The following is a 27,815-nucleotide window of genomic DNA, read 5'->3' on the forward strand; positions in this document are numbered from 1 at the left end:
GCAGACTTCCTCAGCAGACACGATCTTCACCCGGGAGAGTGGGGACTTCATCCAGAAGTCTTCCACATGCTGGTAACCCGTTGGGAAAGACCAATGGTGGACATGATGGCGTCTCGCCTCAACAAAAAACTGGACAGGTATTGCGCCAGGTCAAGAGATCCGCAGGCAATAGCTGTGGACGCGCTGGTAACGCCTTGGGTGTACCAGTCGGTGTATGTGTTTCCTCCTCTGCCTCTCATACCAAAAGTATTGAGAATTATACGGCAAAGAGGCGTAAGAACGATACTAGTGGTTCCGGATTGGCCAAGAAGGACTTGGTACCCGGAACTTCAAGAGATGATCACGGAAGATCCGTGGCCTCTACCTCTAAGGAGGGACTTGCTTCAGCAGGGTGCCTGTCTGTTTCAAGACTTACCGCGGCTGCGTTTGACGGCATGGCGGTTGAACGCCGGATCCTAAAGGAAAAAGGCATGCCGGAAGAAGTCATTCCTACTTTGATTAAAGCAAGGAAGGAAGTAACCGTGCAACATTATCACCGAATTTGGCGAAAATATGTTGCGTGGTGCGAAGATCGGAGTGCTCCGACGGAGGAATTTCAACTGGGTCGATTCCTACATTTCCTGCAATCAGGATTGTCTATGGGTCTCAAATTGGGATCTATTAAGGTTCAAATTTCGGCCCTGTCGATTTTCTTTCAAAAAGAATTGGCTTCAGTCCCTGAAGTCCAGACCTTTGTTAAGGGAGTGCTGCATATACAGCCTCCTGTGGTGCCTCCAGTGGCACCGTGGGATCTCAATGTGGTTTTGGACTTTCTAAAATCTCATTGGTTTGAACCACTAAAAAAGGTGGATTTGAAATATCTCACATGGAAAGTGACCATGCTTCTAGCCCTGGCTTCGGCCAGGAGAGTGTCAGAACTGGCAGCTTTATCTTACAAAAGCCCATATCTGATTTTCCATTCGGACAGGGCAGAACTGCGGACTCGTCCGCATTTTCTCCCTAAGGTGGTGTCAGCATTTCATCTGAACCAGCCTATTGTAGTGCCTGCGGCTACAAGTGACTTGGAGGACTCCAAGTTACTGGACGTTGTCAGAGCATTAAAAATATATATTGCAAGGACAGCTGGAGTCAGAAAATCTGACTCGTTGTTTATATTGTATGCACCCAACAAGATGGGTGCTCCTGCGTCTAAGCAGACGATTGCTCGTTGGATCTGTAGCACAATCCAACTTGCACATTCTGTGGCAGGCCTGCCACAGCCTAAATCTGTAAAGGCCCACTCCACAAGGAAGGTGGGCTCATCTTGGGCGGCTGCCCGAGGGGTCTCGGCATTACAACTTTGCCGAGCAGCTACGTGGTCAGGGGAGAACACGTTTGTAAAATTTTACAAATTTGATACTCTGGCTAAGGAGGACCTGGAGTTCTCTCATTCGGTGCTGCAGAGTCATCCGCACTCTCCCGCCCGTTTGGGAGCTTTGGTATAATCCCCATGGTCCTTTCAGGAACCCCAGCATCCACTAGGACGATAGAGAAAATAAGATTTTACTTACCGATAAATCTATTTCTCGGAGTCCGTAGTGGATGCTGGGCGCCCATCCCAAGTGCGGATTATCTGCAATAATTGTACATAGTTATTGTTAACAAATTTGGGTTATTGTTGAAGGAAGCCATCTTTCAGAGGCTCCGCTGTTATCATACTGTTAACTGGGTTTAGATCACAAGTTGTACGGTGTGATTGGTGTGGCTGGTATGAGTCTTACCCGGGATTCAAAATCCTCCCTTATTGTGTACGCTCGTCCGGGCACAGTACCTAACTGGAGTCTGGAGGAGGGTCATAGGGGGAGGAGCCAGTGCACACCACCTGATCTGGAAAAGCTTTACTTTTTGTGCCCTGTCTCCTGCGGAGCCGCTATTCCCCATGGTCCTTTCAGGAACCCCAGCATCCACTACGGACTCCGAGAAATAGATTTATCGGTAAGTAAAATCTTATTTTTGTTTGGAGTGGCAGGAGCTGGACCATGGTCAGAGGGCTGCTGTTTTTTTAGCAGCCATAAGCTTTCTTATTTTATTTTTATAGTCTTACTATTTTTTCCGAGTGGTCTTTCTAAAAAGGGTCTTATATGTATCTTAGAAAGAGTCGCTCCAACAACTCCCCATGTGTCGCGACAACGCTTACCCACGAGTACAGTGCTGTTTCGGCGGGCGTGTGTGTCGGATATACTAGCAGGTCCAGCAGACGTTTCCAGGTTGTGGCCGGAGCACGGGGAGAAGGTAAGCGCTTAGAGGCGGAACGCGGACACAGCCGCACTGTTTCGGTAGGAGACTTCCAAACAGTTGCTGACGTAGCCGCCACCAAGAGTGCATCAGCACTAGGCCTTAGGGATCATAGGCTCCAGGGGTAATTTGAGGCCGCGATCCCTAGGGTTGATGTCAGCAGTGGAGAGTCAGATGCTCCCCTGGTCGCCCCTCCCCCCGGTTCATGACCAGTTTCCTCCGCGTCTCCCGCCATGAACTGTTTTCCTGCTTCCGTCTGAGATGCTGTATACTAAGGGGACCCAGTCCCAGCATAGGCAGCTGTGTGACAGGTGCGTCAGTGTTCACTTGGGTGTCTGTGTTCACTATAGGTTCACAGAGCGATTGTGTACACTACTAGCGTCTGGACCCACTCAGCATTTGCAAATGTATTGATCGGTCCTGGAAGCGGGGTGAGTCCCCCTGTATCCCACTCTACTGAGCCAAATATAGCACTATAGAGGTAATTCAGAGTTGATCGCAGCAGCAAATTTGTTAGCAGTTGGTCAAAACCATGTGCACTGCAGGTATGGCAGATATAACGTTTGCAGAGAGAGTTAGATTTGGGTGAGTTATTTTCTTTCTGTGCAGGGTAAATACTGGCTGCTTTATTTTTACACTGCAATTTAGATTTTAGTTTGAACACATCCACACGCAAATCTAAATCTCTGCAAATGTTATATCTGGCCCCCCCCCCCCTGCAGTATACATGGTTTTGCTCAACTGCAAACAAATTTGCTGCTGCGATTAACTCTGAATTACCCCCTAAGTCTCTATCTACCTTTGAGTACGAATAGTTAGATAAAGTGCTTGATGCATACGAGTCTGATAACTATTGCTGTGTTTTTCTTTTGCTGTATAACTGAATATGTTTAAAACTCCTATGTAAGGTAATGCAGTGATATGTTTCTCCTACATACTTGAAATGTATTTGGAGTTGGTTATGTGCTCATATTGCTTATTGTATTATATTGCTTATTATGCTAATGTATAACCTGTGACTGAGTGCTAGGGTGATTGCTGACTTTACTATAAAATACAGTTTTTCTGTGTTTCCGATCCTCGGTGCTAGTGCAAAGCAGGGTAGGGTCGGATTGTATGTCAGTTTAACAAATCTTAAAGTGATTACAGTCACAAATTGTGCAATAACACTGTAAAGGTGTGTGATTTATTTATTATATCTAAGAGCAGCAAGGATGAGGAAAATATACTTTCCACAGCAGCACCAACACTCATTTCATGTTGTCTTGCAGAGCTAGGTTAACCTATCAGGACTGGTACAATGGGATAATGTGCAAAATGGAAGTTATCCACCTAAGGAATGGCTGCCTCTTAATAAAGGCAGGCTGAATTGGCCGGTGGTAAGTAAATCACATAGACAGTCTACACATGTTTAGCTGAGGACTCATTGCACTTCGGAAGGTCAGCTCAGTGGACATACCTGAGCTAATTAGTGCTATGTAAGCCATTCTATCCTCAGAAGCAGCAGAGCCTATGTTAGAAACTAAGGCGGCTGTGTTTAAACGTCCCAAAACAGTAGGAAGTTAGAATTCCAGGAAATGGAATATCAATTATCCTCGTCCAGCTGGGGACTGTTTAAAAAAGAAGAGTGGCTCCCAAAGTAGATTTGCAGATCTTAGAATGGTGCGAAAATCTACATTATTTTTATTTTCAACATAAATTAATGATGTCATGGGTAGGAGACTTGATGGTTCTCTAAAGACTATTTTTTCTTTTTCTCTGCGACAATCATTAGACCAGCCTTGGCTTTAGCTCAGATAGCAATAAGCAATGGCAGCCTGGGCTGATGCATTGAAATGGGATTTATCAATGGCATATAGAAAGCAAAAATTCCATAATGCATATCAAACAGGCAGCAATAAGCGGACCTGGATATGGGTACTATTGCCTCTCAGACAGCAGCTGCAGCAGCAGCTCGCAGAACTGATTGGCTATGTACATGGTAAGCTGACTCGGAATCCAGGAAGGTTCTGGAGTCTTATGTTGGTACTGCAAATATTCTTTTGTAAAGAATTAACAGTATTTGAAATCAGATCAAGCCTAGTTTCCAGCTTTCCGGTCCTTTGGGATTCAAGGAAAGGCAAAAGGAAAGAGTAAAAGGCAAACAGTCCCAATACAAGTCTGGTAGGACTAAAAGGTATTGGGCTACCAGAGGACTGGTTTTCGAATATTCCACCTGGGGCAACCCAGCCAGATCTACAGCCACACCACACTGCACATGCCCAATCTTACCTGATCTTGGAAGCTAAGCAGTGTTGGTCCTGCTTAGTACTTGGTTGGTAATACCAAGTGCTGTAGGGGTTTTCAGAAACGCCCTCATTAAAATTGTACCAGCCCGTTTTCAGTGGAAATGAAGATGAGGGCTTTGCAAGAGGCAGTTCAGGTGCTTCAGTCAGGAGTGATAATCAGTTCCTCCTGCACAAGGAGGACAAGATTTAATTCCAACCTGGTTCTAGTCCAGAAGCCAAATGGGTCATTCTGGCACATACTCAATATCAAAGCACTGAACAAGTACTTTTGGGTACCACAGGTTTCATATGGAGACTTTACGTTCCATTATGTCTGCCATAGAGCAAGAAAATGTCGGGCATTCCGGAATATTCAGGATGCCTATCCACATGTTCCTATAGCACTGTTCCATCAGCACTATGTGAGGTTGCTATCCTACAGCCTCTATTTCAGGCCCTACCATTTGGGCTGACAACAGCTCCCAGAGTATTCACCAAAATGATGATAGTAATGGCATCTTATTTCTGTTAAACAGGAGATAAGTATTTTATAAAAACCCATACCTCGACAACTTAATAATCCTGGCACAGTCTCAGGAATTGTTCACTGTCATCTGTAATAGAGCTTGTTACAGAGATTTGGTTGGCTCGTAAATTGAGCAAAGTCGTTCTGGTTCCGTCACATTGAATGACTTACTTGGATGCTGTGTTGGAGTTGGGTATTCAGAGAGTAATTTACCTCTGAACAAAATATCCAAAATTCCCTTAAGGATTCAGGAGTTGCTACACAGTCAACCGGTATCCATTTACGCAGTAATGCGTATGATGGGTTTGATGGTGTAGACAGTGGACATGATGGAGTATACTTATTTCCATTAGATATATCTGCATTGTCTGATCATTCCTTAGTAGAAAGGTTTTTCATCAGACAATAAAAGTGCAGATTATGGTCTTCCTCTGGAAGTTAGGAGGTCAATTACTGGATAGTTATTGGACATCCTATACTGGTAAAAGGAAAGCTCATTTGGATGGCAACTCTGACAATGGATGCCAACCTGTCGGGCTGGGGTGAAGAGTCAGGAAAGAGTTGCTTCCGGGGGCAGTGGACCAAGGAAGAAATATTGCCTGCCAATAAATATATTGGAACCTTGGGCCATATATATAGCATTTACTTAGGCAAAGATCAAATCTGCTCGGACAGGCAATGGCAGTGGTGTACCTCAACCATCAGGGAGGATCTCGCAGCCAGAACATAATGAAGAAAGTAAGTCACACTTTAAGGTGGACAGAACTTTGTTATCCAGCCTTGTCCACAGTACTCATTCCGGCAGTGCTAAACTGGGAAGCAGATTCTCTCAGTCAACTTGCCTTTCAAGTAATTGTATGGACTTACACCCCTAGGTTTTAAAAAACTCTGATAGATAATGGGTGTTACCGGAGATACATCTCATACCGTCCTGTCAGAACGCTTACAGGTCAAGAACAAATCCCAGAGTGATCTTGTGGATGACTTGTCAACTTTCGTCTGGTTCATGTGTTCCCACCTATCGCCTTGTGATACAGGGTGATAAGAAAGGTAAGACAAGTTAAGGGTGCTGTGATACTAATTGCTCCATCTTGGTCCAGAAGACATTGTTACACAGATCTGCAGAGGATGTCGATGGATGCTCCATTCCTACTCCTTCAACGGCCAGATCTATTGTCTCAGGATCCTGGTTATCACAAACACCTGGAGGGACTGTCTTTGATGAAATGACTCTCGAGACCTCCACCCTGAAGGAAAGAGGACTCTCACAACAGGTAGTTATGCTCAGAGCAAGGAAAATTTCCTCAGCTCACATATATCACCAAATAAGGCAAGCCTATATCAATGGTGTAAGGATCAAAAATTTAAACTTGGTTTTTCAGAGTTTCCAGAGTCTTAGCATTCCTTCAGGCAGGAATGCATAAAAGTTATGGCTGACTTCCTTGAGGGTACAAGTGTCAGCATTGACTGTATGGTTCCAAAAAAGAAAATTGTTAACCTATAGGACGTGTGCATTTTTTTCCAAGGAATGCGACACTTTCAACTCCTTTTGTTTTTCGTACAGTACCTTGGGATTTAAGTTAATCCTAAAGGCCCTTTAGGTTGTCCCATTTGAACCTCTTGAAAGATTGGATCTTAAATGGTTGACAGTTAAAGTTCTCTTTCTACTGACTTTTTGCTTCAGTTAGAAGGTTTTCAGATTGAGGGGTATTGTTATGCCATCCTCTATTTTGAATTTTTTTATCCAGATAGAGCAGTTTATCGAACCAAATCTGGGTATCTTCCTAAGGTGATTTCTAAATTCCACCTTAATGAAGAAAATGTAGTCTCGGTCTTCTAGGGGCTGGACTTTGTTGTGGGAGATGCAGTGTTGGACGTAGTCCTTGCCTTAAGGATTTACGTGGATCATACCAGTTACATCAGAAAGACAGATACTCTCTTCATCTCTATGAATTTCACAAGAGAGGATGGCCTGCGGATAAGCAAACACTGGTGAAGTGGCTCCGGATGAAAATTTCAGAAGCATATTCTCAAGCTGATCTCCCTGTTTCCGGCTAATGCCTCTGCTCATTCTACTTGTAAGGTAGGTCAGTATGGACAGCATAATGTGCTGTTTCAGCAGAATAGATATGTTATGCAGACACATGTTCTCCATTTACACATTCATTAGACATTATGCCTTGATGCCTTTGCCTCTCAGGACGCTGAATTCGGGCGAAGGATTCTTCTGTCAAATCAGGAGCGCCCCCACCACTAAATTGCTTTGGGACATCCCAATTCTATCCTGTGGATACCCTGTGGACCCTGCAGGAGAAATATACGTTATGGTAAGAACTTACCGTTGATAACGGTATTTCTCCTAAGTCCACAGGTTCCACAGGGATTCTACCTGATGCACCTGATTTGAGGATCCTTTAACTCACTAACCTCTTCCATCTTGTACGGAAGGGTGTACATGTGTGTTCTTCTCACCTGATTAGGGCTCTACATGATGCTCCTGCATTGAGCTTTGGAAAACAACTGATTTGCCTGAGCCAGGAGGCGGGATATATGGACGGGCCCGTTGCATGCTGGGAGGCCGAAAAGCTTTGACCGTTTGTGCAAATCCACTGTCAATCCACCATATCCCACTGTTATACTGTGGAACCTGTGGATTTAGAAGAAATACTGTTCTTACCATAACGTATATTTAATTATTCTTCATGCTGTACCTAACAAGAGATCTAAAATGCCCCAGACTATGTACTACCAATCTGTTAATTATACATAATACCGCATAAATGAATAAAATAATGATAAAAAAAGTCTGAGTTTGTTAATGTCAGTTTAGGCTGTTGGGAACAGGATACAAGCTTTAGTAGGAACAGCTAGAGAAACTACTGGCTGATTACAGTAATCTAGATGCACTTGCTATCAGATGCTGGAGCTTGCCTATAGATTGGCACTTTGGCTTTGATTGTCTGCTACCCTACCCCTGCTCTTTTTCATTGATGCTTATGCATCAGAGTTTTTTTTGTGTTTCCTCCTCTATTGTTTTTGTACAAAACTGAATTTTATTTTCAAACTTAATGTATACTTTATTTTTTTTACTTTAACAGAGAATGAACAAGAAATTAAGTAACATGCAGGAAAAAATAAGTGATGGCCAGTGCCCGATGCCATTGTTCACATGCCTCCATGTCAAGCCAGACGTATCGGAGCTTATGTTTGCTGGTAAGCTTTTTGGCCCTTTGGATTTGAAATGTCATACATTTTTTTCTTTTTTTTTAACCTCTTCAAGGATACTGGCACATATGTGTACATTTACTTTTATGTATAAATTAAGATTATTTTTAAGTGAAAACATTTTGAAGTTTGAATATATATGTATAACTAAATCAGACAATATATTCAAATTTCAAAAAGTTTTAATTTTTTAAATGTACTAAAATAAACAAATTGCCATATTTTGTAAATATTATGCTTAGTAAGTTGGTTTGTGAAACAGTAGATTAAAACTTGAGAGAATACTCCCCTTTTATCCTTAATGAGGTGTGAGAAATCTTCAGAAATTTGACTTTATAAGCAAACCTAAAAAATGTAGACAATATAAATAGTGCAATTCTAAGTGCAACCTTTTTATGTTACTTAAAGGTATAACTAACTGAGTATCATAGAACAATTTCTGTCCGTTTATGCTGCTACTCCATAGAATTCACGGAAGGAGAGTGCAGAGTAGTGTAATAGTGAGTGAAACGTTTTGAAATTGATATGTGCTTTATAACTGCAACCATACACATATTATAGAGACAATTGCAGACTTACTGTATCTGAATTAAAGTTTTAAGGTACTTGGGCCTAATTCAGAGATTTACATAAATGTGATATTTTTAATATAATAATATTAAAAGATCTGCGCATGCATATGAGCAGCAATGTGCATGTACAGATCTCGTCCTGCGATGTCGGTTGCATTGCCCCAAAAGCTGCAGCATGATTGACATGGGTGGTGACAGGAAGTATTGCAGAAAATATTTGAGTGTTGAGCATGCCAAGGCCACAGCAATGGTTTTTACCAGACGTCCTGAGTAATCTGAGGGTTACTTAGATGTCTGATGTTCACATAAAATATCCAATGCTGTGTCTTTGGACGCAGTCATCACAGAAGCCAGTAGTGGGCATCTTATTTTTTTACTTAAGTCAGCTCCTTCAGCTTCTAGCACTGTTGCCGCCTGTCCATTAACATCCACATCTGAATTAGCCTCCACTTATCTATTGTAAGGATCAGTGTACAGTAGTATTGCTTTTGTATATACAGTATAAATAAAGGTATTTAACCACTTCTAATACCAATCATGCCTAAACCATAATACAGTTGTGTGAAAAATCCAGTGTGGCCATAAATAAAGTTCCCACATTCAATGCTGTCTGTAGCTCTAAGTAATAGGTTGAAAACCACAAAATATGCTATATACAATATTATATATAAGACAGTTCTAAAATCTGCCAAAAATGGGAACGTGTGGCTTCATGCAAGGTAAAATTTCTTAAAAGTTTAATACAAATGAAACCAAAAGTTCAATACATTTAAAATTTTGGTTACAAACTGAAATTACCTAACATTTTCATTCCAAAATCAAAATGTGTGCCCATGCACTTGAGAGCAGAAAATATGCATAAAAATAAAGTTTTGCTTTTTTTCTCGTCTTCATAGAGCAATTTCCTGTCATGTTACTGTAGTTCAGTTTTGTTTTTTAAATTAATTTAATTTTAGGTTTAATTTGTTTGTACATTTCATGCCTTCACCCGGTACGGCTCAATATTTACCCCATCTGCATATTTTGGAGTATAGGGGTCTATTTACTAAGCCTTGGATGGAGATAAAGTCGCTGGAGATAAAGTACCAGCCAATCGGCTCCTAACTGTCATTTTTCAAACCCAGCCTGTGACATGGCAGTTAGGAGCCGATTGGCTGGTACTTTATCTCCAGCGACTTTATCTCCATCCAAGGCTTAGTAAATAGACCCCTTAATGTTTTCATGGAATTTTCTCCCCAAACCTTGAATAAGTATACTTACTAAATCTGGTGGCATTCCACCTATAAGAGTTTTAGACCCCTATGAATAGGAAGTCTTTAATTGTGGCCACATTGTTCTAATAGCAAATGATTTAGCTAATGTAACTGAAGATAGTAAAATAAGAAGTTTGAAATAAAGGAATCGGTACTTTTTATGTTGGCCAATTCTTTGTAGTATTATTATTATTCTTCACACATGGAAAAAAAGCATGATCAGGATAAGGTGGATCTAAATGAGTCTTATATAGCTTTTTCCCATATTACTTCCTAAGTATTACATATGTGAAGTGTGATTTTTGTAACTTTTGTGAAAGTTGAATTAAAGGGATTGAATCCCTTGCAGTTGCATCCATGCAAGGGTGTAGCTACAATAGGTGCAGGGAGTGCAGCTGCTATGGGGCCCAGGCCTGAGAGGGTCCACCTTCCCTGCCAAAGTTCCATGTGTTATATACATTATTCACCATTGGGTAGTACATACGGACCCTTACAAACTTTTGCTTTGAGGCCTAAAATATATCTAGTTATTCCCCTGGACCCACTCATTGTAATGTGGTATACAATGAACTGGAGGGTCTGTCTAATGTTACATAATATGTACTGGGGACGCTGTAATGCAACATAACATGAACTGGGGAGGACACTGTATGTCACCATATGATTTGGGGGTACGTTGTTGCATAATGTGCACTGGCAGCCCTACAATGTGACATATTGTGAACTAGAGTACTACTATGGTTCAAAAAATGAACTAGGGCACTATTGTAGGACATAACATTAGCAACTACTGCAAAAAAGGATTCTCTCTTGAAGCATTGGGACAGGGCCCCCTTGAAAATGTTGCTATGGGGCCCACAAAGTTCTGGCTAAGCCCCTGCATCCAAGTCATGTGTGTACATAACAAGAAGCATAACATTTTATTTCAATCTATTAAATATTAAAAGGAAGTGAAGGTACTGCTAGCATAATGTGACGTTATTGGTATCAGGCTTAGAATGCAAAGTCATGTGCAATACTGGTATGACAGTAATACTGGTAAGCAGGGGTGTAACCAGAACTTTGTGGGCCCCATAGCAACATTTCGAATGGGACCCTGACCCAATGCTGCAAGAGAAACACCTCTTGGCAGCAGTTTTTAATTTTATGATCCATTACGGTGCCCTAGTTCCTTTTCTTGTGCCAGGGGAGAGTTGCAGCATCACATTCTAGTGTCCAGTGTGCCAAAACTGGTGCAAGGGGCGATTTGCGGCCTCACACTCTAGTGCCCAGTGTGCCGAAACTGGTGCCAGGGAGGACTCGCAACCTCACACTCTAGTGCCCAGTGTGCCGAAACTGGTGCCGGGGCAACCCGTGGCCTCACATTTTAGTGCCCAGTGTGCCGAAACTGGTGCCAGGGGCGACCCGCAGCCTCACAATCTATTGCCCAGTGTGCCAAAACTGGTGCCAGGGGCGACACGTAGCCTCACAGTCTAGTGCTCAGTGTGCTGAAACTGGTACCATGGGCGACCCGCGGCCTCAGACTCTAGTGCCCAGTGTGCCGAAACTGGTGCCAGGGGCGACCTGTGGCCTCACACACTAGTGCGCAGTGTGCTCAAACTGGTGCCACGAGCGACCCGCGGCCTCACACTCTAGTGCCCAGTGTCAGGGTTGGATTAACCCTTGGGGGTGCTCGGGGCACTTAAGACAGGGGGGCCCAAATGGAAGTGGGGGATGTATATAAAATTGTGCATACCTCCCAACATGTCTCATTCCAGGAGCTCCAAGAAATAGGGCTAGGGAGCACAATATGCACTTGGGTCAGTAATTGGTTAGATAATAGGGAGCAGTGCGTTGTGGTCAATGGATCATTTTCAAATTGGACTAAAGTACTAAGTGGTGTGCCACAAGGGTCTGTACTTGGACCACTTTTGTTCAACATTTTCATCAACGACCTAACATTAGGTCTAGAGAGCTTGGTTCGCAGACTATTGTGTAAGGTTATAAATACGGAGGGGGATGCTGAGTCTCTTCAGAACGACTTAATTAAACTGGAAGCATGGGCAGCAAAATGGAGAATGAGATTCAACACAGACAAGTGTAAGGTAATGCACTGTGGGGGCAAGACCAGAAATTACACCTACATACTAAATGGGTTAATACTAGGGGATTCTGTACTGGAAAAAGTCTTAGGAGTTCACATAGATAACAAATTAAGCAGCTGTACCCAAAGTAGGAGTGCAGCAAAGAAGGCTAGTAAGATATTAACATGCATAAAACGTGGGAATTGATGCAAGGGACGAGAGTATTATACTCCCATTATATAAATCACTAGTGAGGCCACATCTTGAATACTGTTTGCAATTTTGGACACCATATTACAAAAAGGATATCCTGGAGCTAGAAAAGGTTCAGAGGCGGGCGACCAGACTAATCAAGGGCATGGAGACGCTGGAATACGAGGAAAGGCTTGCAAGGCTAGGCATGTTTACATTGGAAAAGAGGAGACATGATCAACATCTACAAATATTTAAAGGGGTCAATACACAGAGCTCGGGAGGGACCTGTTTTCTATAAGATCAGCACAGAGGACACGTGGTCACTCGCTTAGGTTAGAGGAAAGGCGTTTCCACACATTGAGGCGAAAAGGTTTTTTCACAGTAAGGACAATACGTGTTTGGAATTCAGGGGGTCATTCCGAGTTTTCAGCAGTTTTTAGCAGTCGTGCAAACGCTATGCCGCCTCCCACTGGGAGTGTATTTTAGCTTAGCAGAAGTGCGAACGAAAGGATCGCAGAGCGGCTACAAAAAAAATTGTGCAGTTTTAGAGTAACTCCAGACCTACTCAGCGCTTGCGATCACTTCAGGCTGTTCAGTTCCTGTTTTGACGTCACAAACACGCCCTGCGTTCGCCCAGCCACGCCTGCGTTTTTCCTGGCACGCCTGCGTTTTTCCGAAAACTCCTGAAAACGGTCAGTTGACACCCAGAAACGCCCACTTCATGTCACTCACTCTGCGGTGGCCATTGCGACTGAAAAGCTTCGCTAGACCTTGTGTAAAAATACATTGGCTTTTGTGAAAGTACGTTGCGCGTGCGCATTGCGCCGCATACGCATGCACAGAAGTGCCACTTTTTCACTTAATCGCTGCGCTGCGAACATTTTTATCTAACGATCAACTCGGAATGACCCCTTCAGTCAACACCTTTAAGAATGGGTTAGATAATTTCCTATTGGATAAAGATATTCAGGGTTATGGTGCGTAGGCACGCATTATAGTTAATATAACTAGCCCTAACATAAAAATAACTACCGTGTTTCCCCAATAATAAGCCCTACCCCGAAAATAAGCCCTACCCTTGCTTTTTGAAACTGGTCCAAAATAAGCCCTACCCCGAAAATAAGCCCTATCAAAATTCCCATTACCCGAGTCCGTGCACTAAATTCAATGCCTCCAGCTCCACCCCCGCTAACCCCCTTCACCGTCGCCCTGCTTGAGGGATGCTGTACAGTACTGTATCAGCCATTGAAGACTCCAGCTCCCAGTCCCAGGGATGCATTGCGCCCTGCGCATGATGTCACCGCGCACATCATGTGGCTTCTGTACATGGCTGGAGCGGAGTAGCAGCGGCAAGAAGAACTGGAAACTGGAACTGGAAAGTGCTGTAGGTGAGGAGCAGGACTGGGGGCATGGTGGCTGTAAAAGGAGGACTGGGGGCTGTAAAAGCAGGACTGGGGGCTGTAAAAGCAGGACTGGGGGCATGGTGGCTGTGAAAGGAGGACTTGGGGCTGTAAAAGCAGGACTGGGGGCATGGTGGCTGTAAAATAAGCCCTACCCCGAAAATAAGCCCTATGGTGTTTTTTGTCCAAAAAAAAATAAAAATAAGACAGTGTCTTATTATCGGGGAAACACGGTAGTCCTATAATAAGACTGCATAAGAGACCACAAATAGGTTGAACTCGATGGACAATTGTCATTTTTCAACCGTAGTTACTATGTTACTATGTAAAATGCTCTCTACCTGGACTTCCCATTTAATATATGATTGGCGTCACCTGTATTGAACTATTTAATTGATAAGAAAGGTACTTCAACACAGATTATTGCAATCATAATTTAAGAAGGAAGTCCAGGTAGAGAGCATTTTGTCCCTCCTGGAATGGGTCATGATGGGAGGTATAGATTGTGTATATTCAGTTTAAACCAATGGTGTATATTAGCTTTAACTAATAGTTTAATAATGCCTGGGTAATGTTTATAGCTCAACCTAGTTGAAAGACAACTTTTTTATAAACTTTTCTTGTAGTGGAACAAAGAAAAATAAAATAATTACATGCAATTATAGCAGCAGCCTCTGTACTACACACTGGGACAGGACTCAGAAGGACTCTCTGTGTGTGTCTCTATCTCTAGACCCAAATGGTTTAGTTGCATAACAGTTTACACAGGACTCAGACACTCAGGTGGAGAGGAGGAAAAGCTGGGATCCCTGGCTCTGCCTGCACTGCGTACTGTCCTCACATTCTGGCTGCTGGTTCTGCGGCTGCTTAAGAGGGAAACCTAGTGATGTCAGCGTGCTCTGGCCGGGGAAGGGGGGTTCCTGACAAAGGGGGGCCTGGGGTACAGTATGTCCTGCATCCCCCCCTTAATCTGGCTATGCCCAGTGTGCTCAAACTGGTGCCAGGGTCGACTCACTGCCTCACACTCTATTGCCCAGTGTGCTCAAAGTGGTGCCAGGGTCGACCCGTGGCCTCACACTCTAGTGCCCAGTGTGCCGAAACTGGTTCCAGGGGCTATCCGCAGCCTCACAATCTAGTGCCCAGTGTTCCCACACTGGTGCCAGTGGCTACCCGTGGCCTCACAATCTAGTGCCCGGTTTGCCCAAACTGGTGCCAGGGGTGATCCGCGGCCTCACATTCTAGTGCCCAGTGTGCCAAAACTGGTGCCAGAGGCGACCCGCGGAATCACACTCTAGTGCCCACTGTACCGAAACTGGTGCCCTAGTTAATGTTATGCCACACAGTAGTGCCCTAGTTTACATTGTAGGTCTTCCAGTACACATTATGCAACACAGTACCCTCAATTTACATAATGACCTACAGTGTCGCCAGTTCATATTATGCCACATTACAGTGCCCCAGTTCATATTATGTAAAATTATAATGCCTTTCAGTTCCTTTTATACTACATTACAATGAGCAGATACAGAGACGAAACTAGATACTTGTAGGCCCCAAGGCAAAAGTTATAAGGATCGCTATTTACTATACAATGGTAAAAATATATGTATGTAATTTAGACACGAAAAGTGGATCCCTCTCAGCTCTGGGCCCCATGGCAGCTGCACTCCCTGCACCTATGGTAGGTATGCCCTTACTAGTAAGCTCTTACTTTGCATGAGAAACATGATAACAGATGAATGCCTGAGATATTTTTATATTTGCACACTCATTCAATTCCATTTGGTGCCCTCACACTATTAGTAATTAGTGTTATGATGCAATAGTGGTATGATGGTTGGTATTAGGAACAAGGATCTTTTGGAAATTAAAAAACCCTTCCCATAATCCCATTATATACAAGATGACACACACCTAGAAAAAACTATGATGAAATTAAAATGGTTACAAAACCAATTTCACATTATTTGATTAGCATGCGTTTGAGAAACATTTTAAACATTTATATTAGTCACTGAATCTGGTCTTCACCCACCGTTGCAATATTTCTGATTTTTCCAACTACCCATTTCTGACCACCACCTGCTCTGACCACCGTCTGGTCTTATCTCTCTCTATTTCTCTATCTCTGCCTCCTAAGGCTACCATCACTAAGTGCACCATTGACACTACTGACACCACACCCCTATCCTCCCTGTTCGACTCACTTCTATTCTCTCTCTCTCTCTCTCTCTCTCTCATGCCTTGAACAAGCCACTTTCCTGTATAATGCATCCCTTACTTCTTATCTTGACTCTGTCGCTCCACAAACCACTATTTACCCTCGCAGATTAACACCTCAACCCTGGCACACCAAATGCACCAGATATCTGAAAAATGATCATGTACTGCCAGGCGACACTACAGGAAATCTTGCTCTAAGACTGACTTCCTATATATCAAACCTATGTTCCTGTCCTTCAGTGCTGTGCTTTTCCTCGCTAAACATACAGATGGAGCCATGCTAATCATGGCTCCATCTGCGACTGAGTGCCCCCAGCGAGGCGGACCGCCGGGCACGAATGGGACACGTGTGCGTCGGAGATGCGCCCCATTCAAAGTGACTGGGAGCATCTCTGTGCGCTCGCCGACATGCCTGGGCGCCCCCCCTGCGATGTAGCCACACTCGAGCGTGGCTCCATCTGTATTTAAAGAATCTCATCTCCTCCTAGGCTTCCAACCCCCAGTGCCTCTTTCCCACTGTTAAGTCCCTCCTCTGCCTACCCCCACCTTGTCTCCCTTCCTCGCTCTCTGCTCTTAACTTTACCACTTACTTCACATCCAATATTTACTCCATACATCAGGACATCACATCCCACCAGACCATCAGCAACCAGACACCCCCTATCCCTTACCACCACTCCCCGTCCCTCTCACCAACTCTGTATTTCTCTCATATATCTGGTGAGAAAGTCATGGCCCTCATCTGTTTCACCCCACCACCTCCCCACTTGACCCTGTCCTATCCCGCCTCCTCTGCTACATCTCTCCTTCTGCCTGTTCCCATCTTGCCACCCTTGTCAATCTCTCCCTCTCATCAGACACTGTTCCCTCTGCCTTCAAGCACACACTCTTCTCCCCTATGTTTATAAAACCTACCCTTTAATCAAACACCCTCTCCAACACCGACTAACCTCTCTCCGCCCCTTTGCCTTTGAACTCCTTGAGCGTATTGTTTACAACCTCCTTACTACCTTTTTTTCCTCACATTCACTGCTTGATTCATTCCAGTCTGGCTTCCGTCCACTCCACTGAAACTTCCCTCACAAAAGTATGCAGTGACCTCCATGTTCCCAATTCTGAGGGCCACTACTCTCTGCTTATTCTTTTTGACCCCTCTGCTATTTTTGATACTTTGGACCACCCTCTCCTTCTGAAAATTCTTCTCTCCATTGGTCTGCGTGATACTGCCCTCTTTTGGCTGTCCTCCTACCTCTCTGACCGATCCTTCTCTGTCTCCTCTCATGACTCCACCTTCCCCCACCCCCCACACTTCCCTAACTATAGGTGTCCCCCAAGGTTCTGTTCTTGGTTCTCTTCTTTTCTCTCTCTATATGTCCTCTTTAAGTGAACCTATTAGTTCTTTTGACTTCTAATGTCATCTCTATGCTGATGATACTCAAATCTACCTTTCCTAGCTTGACCTCTCCCTCACTCTCCTCACTCGTATCTCCATCTGTCTTTTTTATCTTGCTTTGGATGTCCAAGTGCTTTCTTAAACTAAACTGAGAGAATCTAATCCTGGAGATGTTTTTGAGATGGGAATGGCAGGTTTGTGAGAGGTACTGAATGTGTGGTTTGAAGGAGAGAGATGAGTCGTGGATTACTCCAAGACAGTGCACTTAAAGGCTTGAGAAAAACTATTGTCATCAATGGATAATGAAATTGTGGGAGGGATGGAAGATGATCAGCTCAGTCCTAGACATGTTAAGTTTAAGAAAGCGCTGGGACATCCAGGAAGAGATAGCAGAGAGACAGTTGGAGATACGAGTGGGGGGAGAGGTCAGGGGAGCAAAGGTAGATTTGAGCATCATCAGCGTAGAGATGATATTGTAAGTCAATAGAGCTAATGAGCGCACCTAATGATGATGTATAGAGAGAGAAAAGGAGAGGCCCAAGATCAGGAAGTGTGTGTGTGTGTGTGTGTGTGTGTGTGTGGGGGGGGGGGGGTTTGAGTCATGAGAGGAGACAGAGAAGGAACAGTTAGAAAGGTAGGAGGACAGCCAGGAGAGACCAGGATCACGCAGTCCAATGGTTTTTAAAGGATTTGCAGGAGGAGACGGTGGTCCACAGTGTAAAAAAGCAACAAAGAGGTCAAGGAGAATAAGCAGAGAGTAGTGGCCCTTGGATTTAACAGCAAGGAGGTCATTGCAAACTGTCGTGAGGGCAGCTTCAGTGGAGTGTAGAGGACGGAAACCAGACTGGAAATGGTCAAGCAGTGAGTGAGAGGAAAGAAAGACAGTGAGTTGGTTGTAGACAATACACTCAAGTAGTTTGGAGGCCAAGGGGAGGAGAGAGAGTGGTTGGATTAAGGGTAGGTTTTTTAGGAATAGGGGAGACAAGTGCATGCTTGAAGGCAGAGAGGACAGTGTCTGATGAGAGTGAGAGATTGGTTAGATGGGCAAGATGAGAACAGGCAGAAGAATAGAGGAAGCAGAGGAGGTAGGAGGAATAGGATCAAGTAAGAGGGGTGGAGGGAGATGAGGACCATGATTTCCTCGCCAGATACAGGGAAGAAAGAAGTCATAGGGAAGAAGAGAGGTGTGTGTGTGTGTGTGTGTGGGGGGGGGGGTCAGGATATTGAGGTGGGGGTTGCTCAGGTTCTAGTGGTATGTTATGTCCTGACGGGTGGAGTCAATTTTGGATGTGATGTAGGTGGCAAAGTCAAGAGTATAGATTGAAGAGGGGAGTTGAGGCAGGAGTGGGCAGAGGAGCGAGTTGACAGTGGAAAAGAGGCGCCGGGGGTTTGAGGATTGGGAGGAGATGAGGTTTTTGAAGTATGATTGTTTAGAGAGGGAAAGGGCAGCAAAATAGGATGATAGCATACATTTGTAGTGGAGGAAGTCGGCCTTCTATCTATCAGTGCTGCAGCCCGACTCATCTTCCTCACCAAATGCACTATATCCACTTCCCCTCTTTTACAAGCCCTTCATTGGCTTCCCTTCCCTTTCAGAATCCAATTCAAGCTTCTCACACTCACCTACAAAGCCCTCACCCACTCCTCTCCCATTTACATCTCTGACCATATCTCCTTTACACTCCCACCCGTTCTCTTCGCTCTGCTAATGCATACCTACTGATTACTTTCTTCGACTCCTACCTCCAAGATGTTTCACATGCTACTCCCTTTCTCTGGAATTCTCTATCTCTTTCCCTCAGACTCTCCACCTCTCTACAAAGATAGGCTATCAAGACCCACTTCTTCACCAAATCCAGCCAAATCTCATTTTACTGTCTGTTCCATACTCTATCTACCCCATCTGTGTCACCACTGTCTGTCTACCCCTTCCCTTTAGAATGTAAGTTCTCATGTGCTTATCCTTTCCCTACTTAAACCATCTTCGAAGGCACCAAATCCTGCGGTTTTCTGCCACCATGATACTTGTTTCAGTGTCATCTGCTGATATAGCTATGTTTATTTACCCTGTACTTGTCCTATACTGTCTTCAACTGTGTCACTGTTTTCCTGATTTGATTATTCATTTATGTACTCGCTTCATTTATGTACTCGGGCTCTGTGGAACCCTTGTGGTGCCATATAAATAAAGGATAGTAATAATAATAATAATAATAATAATAATAATAATATTTAACAGACATCTCCTTTTAACCTGACTGCTTGGCAAGGTCTCTTGCAATGTAAAAGAAACATTTTTTTAAAAATGTATAACCATTGCAGAGGTTATTAATAGTGGCACAAGCATAGCCAAGGGTAGGAGAAATGTCATAGTGAACAATGCATACATGAAATGTCACAAGTCTCTCTATTGGGCTACTGCCCATGTATCACTCCTTGTGATGCACGTCAAGCTGAAATGCAAGATTCCCAGCAGTGTAGTCTCCAAGATCACATTCATGACAAAGCTACTCCTCAATGGGTATATAATTTCTGTTTCCTGTAATTTGCATATATAATTTATATTTCCTTTTCTTTATTGCACCTGTCCTCTCAGTCATGTTCCCTTACCTGGCGTAATGTTCACCTACCTAGTGACGTACATGCTTTCCTAGTTTGAAACAATATTAAAAAACTGTCTTTTTCCCACCCAGTTCCCTCTGCTGTTTAAACGTTTTGGAAAATTCCATTAAAAGTACATTACCCCATAAATGTCTATTGAGGACTCGTCCCATGCTTTTAGCTCTTGATTTAATTCTCTTTAAGACGTAAGCAGGAAGCCAATCATAATAACAATGTAGGAGTCGTTCACTTGAATAATTTATGAAAGTCTTTCTTTTTCTGACGTATTAAGCAAATGATTGCAAACTAAAGTAGGAATTTGTCAGGTAATACGTGTCTGACTAAACACCTAATAAAAAGAAAGAAAGAAATAGCTAATGTTGCTTTACTGTATATTGTGTCTGATTTACTCAATTTGTGTCTCGTTGAAAAAGTTGATTTACTTGTTACTAATTTGTTTAAGTTTATATTACACATGATTTTTATATTAGGCAAGGTAGAAAACTTTGATGTGAATGAAAGATAGCATTTTGTATGACATTATTATATTTAAAAAAACAGGTGCATAGCATGAAACCAATGTTCTCTTAGGGCTGATTCACAGGTTTATGTAATTTTGATATTTACGTAAACCTCCATTCACATCTGGTCCTGCGATGTTGGTCATAGTGCCCCAAAACTCACAGCATGATTGACATACAGCTGTTGTTTGGGGCTGCGATGTGAAGCGGTCCAAAAAATAGGAGCATGTCAGCCCTGTTTTCTTGACGTGCCAAAGCTAGTGGCTGCTTCCTTGGATGCAGCTTCACTGGAACCCTTGATGATTTTGCTTGACATCCTGAGTGATTTTCACGCAGCTGAAAATCACAGATGCTGGATTTGCTATTTAAACCACTACTACAGTATATGCAATAAGTATAAGATAAGTGCATGGAAATTATACAGATCCAGTTGAGGTCATGATTACATGTTTATAGAGTCAGTGCTACTAGTAGGTGAACCTAGATAGTTGCTTAGGGTGACAAGCTTTTGGACACTAAATGCGTGGTATCTATCCTATCATTCATCCAGCCTTTTGCATAATGCCCTTGCTGCGGCCCCACACATATTGCTACATGCTCAGGAAGTCACCATTTATACTGCAAATGTGCAGGTAACAAGGTTCTATGACTGTTCTTGATGTTCACATCTAATGATGTTTGTGGCGTATAAAGGAAACTTTGGCTTCTGGGAAATTTGAGGAAGACACTAAAGTTAATAGAATGCAGCTTTTCAGGATACCCAGAATGCACAGTAGAACAATTTGCATAAAGGTTTTACCAGTAAGTTACATAGTCACATCGCCACAGCCATATGGTATTAATGTTAAGAACCTGCCCCATCATCGCCGTTGGAAAGCTATTCTGTCAACATATAGAATAAATTAGTTCTTAATTTTATCTCCGAACTGTGTGGTGCCCTCAGGGCTGGATTAAGCCTTGGGGGTGCCCGGGGCACTTAAAAACTGGGGGGCCCCGGTGGAAGGTGGAGGGTGTATATTAGATTGTGCATACCTCCCACCATGTCCCATTCCAGGAGGGACAAAATTCTCTCTACCTGGACACCCCACTTAATATATGATTGATGTCACCTGTGTTGAACTATTTAATTGATAAGAAAGGTATTTCAGCACAGGTGATTGCAATCATAAATTAAGAAGGAAGTCCAGGTAGGGAGCATTTGTCCCTCCTGGAATGGGTCATGGTGGGAGGTATGGATTGTGTAAATTACATTTAAACCAATGGTGTATATTAGTTTTAAACTAATTCTTTAATAATAGCTGTTTATAGCTCCACCTAATTGAAAGACAACAATTATATAACATTTTCAGACAACTTAACCTTAAAATACACATAAAAAATATAATAATTTATCTTGTCACATGCGAGAATAGCAACAGCCTCTGTACTACTTACACACTGGGACAGGACTCAGGAGGACTCTCTGTGTGTGTCTCTATCTCTAGACCCAAATGGTTTAGTTGCAGGTTACATAAGACTTCCCAAGCAGGGAAGAGGATAAGCTGGGATATCTGTGTCCTCTGGTCGGAAAGCTCTATCGGTAGCTCATGAAACATGATACTCCTGTGTCTATGCCTTCACTGCATACTGTCCTGCTCACATTCTGGCTGCTGCTTAAGAGGAAAAGCTAGTGATGTCAGTGTGCTCTGGGCAAGGGGCCCCCTGACAAAGGCGGGCCTGGGGTACAGTATGCCCTGCATCCCCCCCTTAGTGTGGCTATGGGTGCCCCCCCAATGTCCTTTTGACCTAGGTGGCAATTTAATCAGCCTAATGGTTGATCAGGCACTGGGTACCCCCCATCATAGTGTCGGAAGAGGCATAACCAAAACTACTGTGGGGGCCTACATAAGTACTAGACTGCCCTCCTACCGTACCGTGGAGGCCACACACACTACTGAGCCTCATTTTGACTTGTTTTAAGGACATTACATCAAAGTTGGATCAGCCTGTAGTGTCTTTTTCCACTTTAATTTTGAGGGTGACTCCAAATCCAGACCTCCATGGGTTAATAAATTTGATATCCATTGATAATTTTTGTGTGATTTTGTTGTCAGCGCATTCAACTATGTAAAGAACAAAGTATTTAATAAGAATATTTCATTCATTCAGATCTAGGATGTGTTATTTTAGTGTTCCCTTTATTTTTTGAGCAGTGTATATATATATATATATATATATATATATATATATATATACAAATGCAAGGATAGGCACTCCAAAATGCTTTGATATAGATAATGCCGGTGCCTCCGTGAAAATACAACACAGAAGACAAAAGACGTGGCACTCACGGCACAATTGCAAAAAATCACAAGGACATCAGTCGCTGAGGTTATGCAACGTTTCAGTGGCAGTCCACTGTCGTCAGGCTTTATTGAAAATACATTAAAAACATCTTACCTTTATAGAACCCCCGCGTGCATGTTCGGAAATAGTCCGGACCCGAACTTCCGGTCGGGCGGGCGGAAATGACGTGATAGTGCCGTCAGCGCACTGAAAGAAGAAACCGTCACCATAGTAACAAGAAACGCTCGTATAAAAAAGTCATTGGAATCTTACTTCTAGGAACGGATTGCCGTAATACAGCTATCACAGATAATATAATTGGATAATACTGGGCAAAGAACGTATCTATAGATAAATTACTAATAAACCGATTAGGCAGCACAATTAGTACTCAGCAATATATTTAAGTAATAATAAAAAAATATTGCTCATAACAAGAAAATAAAAAATTTCTTCCATAGAATGTTTCTGTCCCAGCATTAATCAATATGATTGATCCAATTATATGACAATAACAATTCTAAAGAAAATGGAATGTTATAAAAAAATGAAATGTTATAAAAAACAGGAATAGGACAGCTGTTCATTTAAACCATTCGGATGCATCACCCCCAAATACACTATCCATTTTGTCTCCATTTGAAGTAATTTGGACGACCGATCACCACCCCTGATATTGTTGGGGATGTGATCAATCATCCTGTACCGTATACTGTTGATAGGATGTTTGCAGGTAGCGAAATGTCTCGCTACGGGTTGTTCGCTACTGCCTGTCTCTAATGCTTTTCTTATGGCAGACCTATGACAGGTCATCCTCTCTTTGAATTTCCTTTCAGATTTGCCTACATAGCTAAGCCCACATGGGCAAACAATCTGGTAAACAATAAATGTTGAATTGCAGGTTAATCGATGTCGTATCAAGATCTTTTTACCCGTCTGTGGGTGGTTGAATGAATCCCCTGTCAATAAATATTGACAGGTAACACATGTACATCTAAAACAACCTAATTTGGTAGTTGTTTGAGACAAGAAATGTGTAATAGGTGTTAGTGGATCCTCTGCAATCCCTGAGATATCGGTTTTAACCAAATAGTCTCTCAAATGTTTCCCTTTGGAATAACACGGCATTAACCTTGAACCTGACAGATGTAACTGTGCATCAGTTTCTAATAAAGGCCAATGTTTTTTTAGCAATTTGTGTTATGGCATTAGACTTAGTGTTAAATTTGTTTACCCATGGGAATTTAGTTTGGTGCTGTTCGTCCTTCTTGGTCTTATTATTTAACAACGTTTTCCTATCCATACTCATAACTTTCAATTTAGCTGACTTAAGCAGCCCCTTGGAGTAACCCCTTACAAGTAGTTTAGTAATTAAAGTATCAATCTGAGCTGAGGCCACCTCTGCATCGCTGTTTATGCGTCTGATCCTGATCATTTGTGAGTATTGTAAGCCTCTCTTAAGAGAGGGAGGATGGCAACTATGTGCATGTAATAATTGATTGCAATCAGTGGGCTTTACATAGATAGTGGTATTAATCTTATTAATTTGAATTTTTATCAAGACATCCAGAAAATTAATAACCTTCTGATTAAATTCAAAAGTGAATTTGATAGAACCAACACCTGCATTATAACCCTCCAACAGTTCTGTCAGTGTCAGTATGTCATCTTTCCACAAAATAAATAAATCATCTATGTACCGATTGAAAAGAATTGCCCCTGATCTAAAGCAATCACTACTATAGAACAAATCCTCTTCTATTGAAAACATAAAAATGTTCGCATACGTGGGAGAGACTGCAGATCCCATCGCACACCCTCTGACTTGTAAATAAAATTGTTTTCCATATAGAAAAAAGTTGTTGGTCAAAACTAATTCTAATAACAACAAGATAACATTGATTTTATTTGAATCAAAAACTGCCTTTCTATGAAGAAATCTTCTAACCGCTGCTAATCCCATGTCATGGGGAATAGATGTATACAGGCTGACAACATCCACGGTTGCCAGCCAACAATTATCTGGTAATGATTCAATGGATTGAAGATTGTTTAGAAAAGCAGTGGTGTCAATCAGATAACTGGGTTCTTCACACAGAAGAGGTTGTAATAAACAGTCAAGAAAGACCGACCAGGGTTGCAAAAGAGACCCCCTCGCCGACACAATGGGTCGACCGGGGGGCAGATTTGTTCCCTTGTGGATCTTGGGCAATAAGTAAAATATAGGCACTATCGGGAACTGTGGTACCAAGACTTCCATAATTTCTGGTGTAATTAAATCAACATTTAAAGCTTGTGAGAGAGTTTCAGTCAACCGTTTCTTACAACTCACAGATGGATTAACATGTAATTTTTTATATACATCAGCACAAGATAATTGTCGTTGTGCTTCTATATTATAATCCTTAAAGTCTTGTAACACTATCACACCACCTTTATCCGATGGCCTAATGATCAGTTGATCATTATTGGATAAACCCTGTAGAGCATTACGTTCAGCTTTCGTGAGATTAGGGTGTAATTGCTCACGGGAGCCCACAGCACTTTTCACCTCATGCTCAAAGATTCTCATAAAAGTTTTTAAACTTGTGTTGTTTGACAAAGGGTCAAAGACAGATTTTTGACGAAAAGGAAGAAGTTTGGTAGGCAAGGATTTCTGCGCGCTGGTATTGGTCTGGTTACCAAAATGTTCCCTTAATTTGATCTTGCGTTGAAGTGTGTATTTTTCTATGTTCCATTGAAGATCATTAAATGGAACAGACGGCACAAATGAGAGTCCTTTGTTCAGCAACTTCCTTTCGGTATCTGATAGCTCGTATGATGACAAGTTGCAAATAATTTCTTTTTGTATCGTGGTGGCCTGCCGACTCGACCCCTGCCTCTGCCATTGGCGGCCTCTGCGGGTAAACCTCCGCTTTCTGAAGCGGCTCGATCTTTTGTCGCAACCCCTAAAGGGGCTTATGCTTGGTTTGGTCTTTCAGATTCACTCGTAGATTCCACCGATGAATCCGTGTCCAGCCTATAGTTTTGCTTAAATTGGCGACGGAAAAAGGGACGTTTCTTATCTGTGGGATTGGTGCCAGATAGCCACCTATATACCGTATGTCTCTCATAATCTTCCTCAACTTTAGACAGTTTCTTCTTTTTGAAATCAATAAATTCTTTTTTATATTGAGTGATTTGTGTCTGTAATTTCTTCATCCACTCACCCTCAACATCAGCAGTGAGGATAGATAAATTGCTGTTTTCAAAGGCTGTGATTTTCGTTCTTACTAATTCCAGTTCCTTGGTCGATTGTTCAATGACTAATAGAATTAAATCCAGTGAACATTTATTTAAGATGGCAATCCATCGTCGGCAGAAGTTTGCGTCATATCTGCCTATGGTAGGACAATTATGGACCCGAAAGCCTCTGGGTATTTTCTTGGATCTGAAGTAATCGCTGAGGGATAACCCATGTAGATCAAAATCAACTTCTTTCTTTTTGAGATTCAATAAGTCTCTGAAGATGATGTTTGGGGCCATAGCTTGTGCTTCATCCCGTAATCCCTTCTTACGCAGGATCGCTTCAGCATCTGATTCGGAGAACGAATGCACGTCCCCCACAGGAAAGTTGAAGTGCCCCCATTGTTCGGAAGTGTCCTCCATTCTGCTCAATCTGTTCACTGAATTAGCATTCACTGATGTAAAATACAAGCTTCCAAAAATAAACACCTATGGCTGGTGTTCAGTTAAAAAGTATCCAATGCATGGACCATTTAAAAACAAGCTGCGTGGACAGTTCAATAATAATGTAAGCTGGTTGCCATTATCAAGAAAAACACAAAACTGTGTTCCACCATATACAAATGCAAGGATAGGCACTCCAAAATGCTTTGATATAGATAATGCCGGTGCCTCCGTGAAAATACAACACAGAAGACAAAAGACGTGGCACTCACGGCACAATTGCAAAAAATCACAAGGACATCAGTCGCTGAGGTTATGCAACGTTTCAGTGGCAGTCCACTGTCGTCAGGCTTTATTGAAAATACATTAAAAACATCTTACCTTTATAGAACCCCCGCGTGCATGTTCGGAAATAGTCCGGACCCGAACTTGCGGTCGGGCGGACGGAAATGACGTGATAGTGCCGTCAGCGCACTGAAAGAAGAAACCGTCACCATAGTAACAAGAAACGCTCGTATAAAAAAGTCATTGAAATCTTACTTCTAGGAACGGATTGCCGTAATACAGCTATCACAGATAATATAATTGGATAATACTGGGCAAAGAACGTATCTATAGATAAATTACTAATAAACCGATTAGGCAGCACAATTAGTACTCAGCAATATATTTAAGTAATAATAAAAAAATATTGCTCATAACAAGAAAATAAAAAATTTCTTCCATAGAATGTTTCTGTCCCAGCATTAATCAATATGATTGATCCAATTATATGACAATAACAATTCTAAAGAAAATGGAATGTTATAAAAAATACTATATATATATATAGTACACAGAGAGAGATATAATATTTTTTTTGTATAGAAGTTTGCCAAATTTTCACTATTTACAAAATCAGGAAATGTAAAAAAAATCAAATTGTCTCTGGTTTAAGAGAATCAAAAGAATATATTTCAAGTATACATGAATAATTCTGAAAGTAGTTTATTGTATGTGTACTCTATGCCTATTGTACAACAATTTATCTTAGCCAAGATAAACTGGGCATCTGCTTAGAAACAAAATCATAGTTCTGGAATGAATAATACAGACATTGTATCAAAGTAACACTCTGGACCCAGAAAAGTTACATATTATTCAAAATTGGAAACAAGAATATTAAAGCACAATTAAACCAAATAATTCACATGTTCATATGTAATATATGAAGTTATAACAGATATTATGAGGTAAAAATGTAATTTTATCTTGTCTATACTGTTTTGTTTAGTCTGCATACGTATATATGAAAGGTGCTGGTGAGAG

General features: G+C 42.2%; 1 protein-coding gene across 3 annotated transcripts in view; it reads left to right on the forward strand.

Moving 5' to 3' along the window:
• PLA2G4A (phospholipase A2 group IVA) overlaps positions 1–27,815 on the forward strand; it is a 772,031-nt gene that overhangs the window by 428,869 nt on the left and 315,347 nt on the right. For all 3 annotated transcript variants that reach the window (XM_063940241.1, XM_063940242.1, XM_063940243.1), the window contains one exon: positions 8,166–8,280. In XM_063940241.1, coding sequence (XP_063796311.1) covers positions 8,166–8,280 — 115 coding nt within the window. The remainder of the gene's footprint in view (positions 1–8,165; positions 8,281–27,815) is intronic.

Source organism: Pseudophryne corroboree, chromosome 9, assembly GCF_028390025.1.
Source record: "Pseudophryne corroboree isolate aPseCor3 chromosome 9, aPseCor3.hap2, whole genome shotgun sequence".
Taxonomy (NCBI): Eukaryota; Metazoa; Chordata; class Amphibia; order Anura; family Myobatrachidae; genus Pseudophryne; species Pseudophryne corroboree.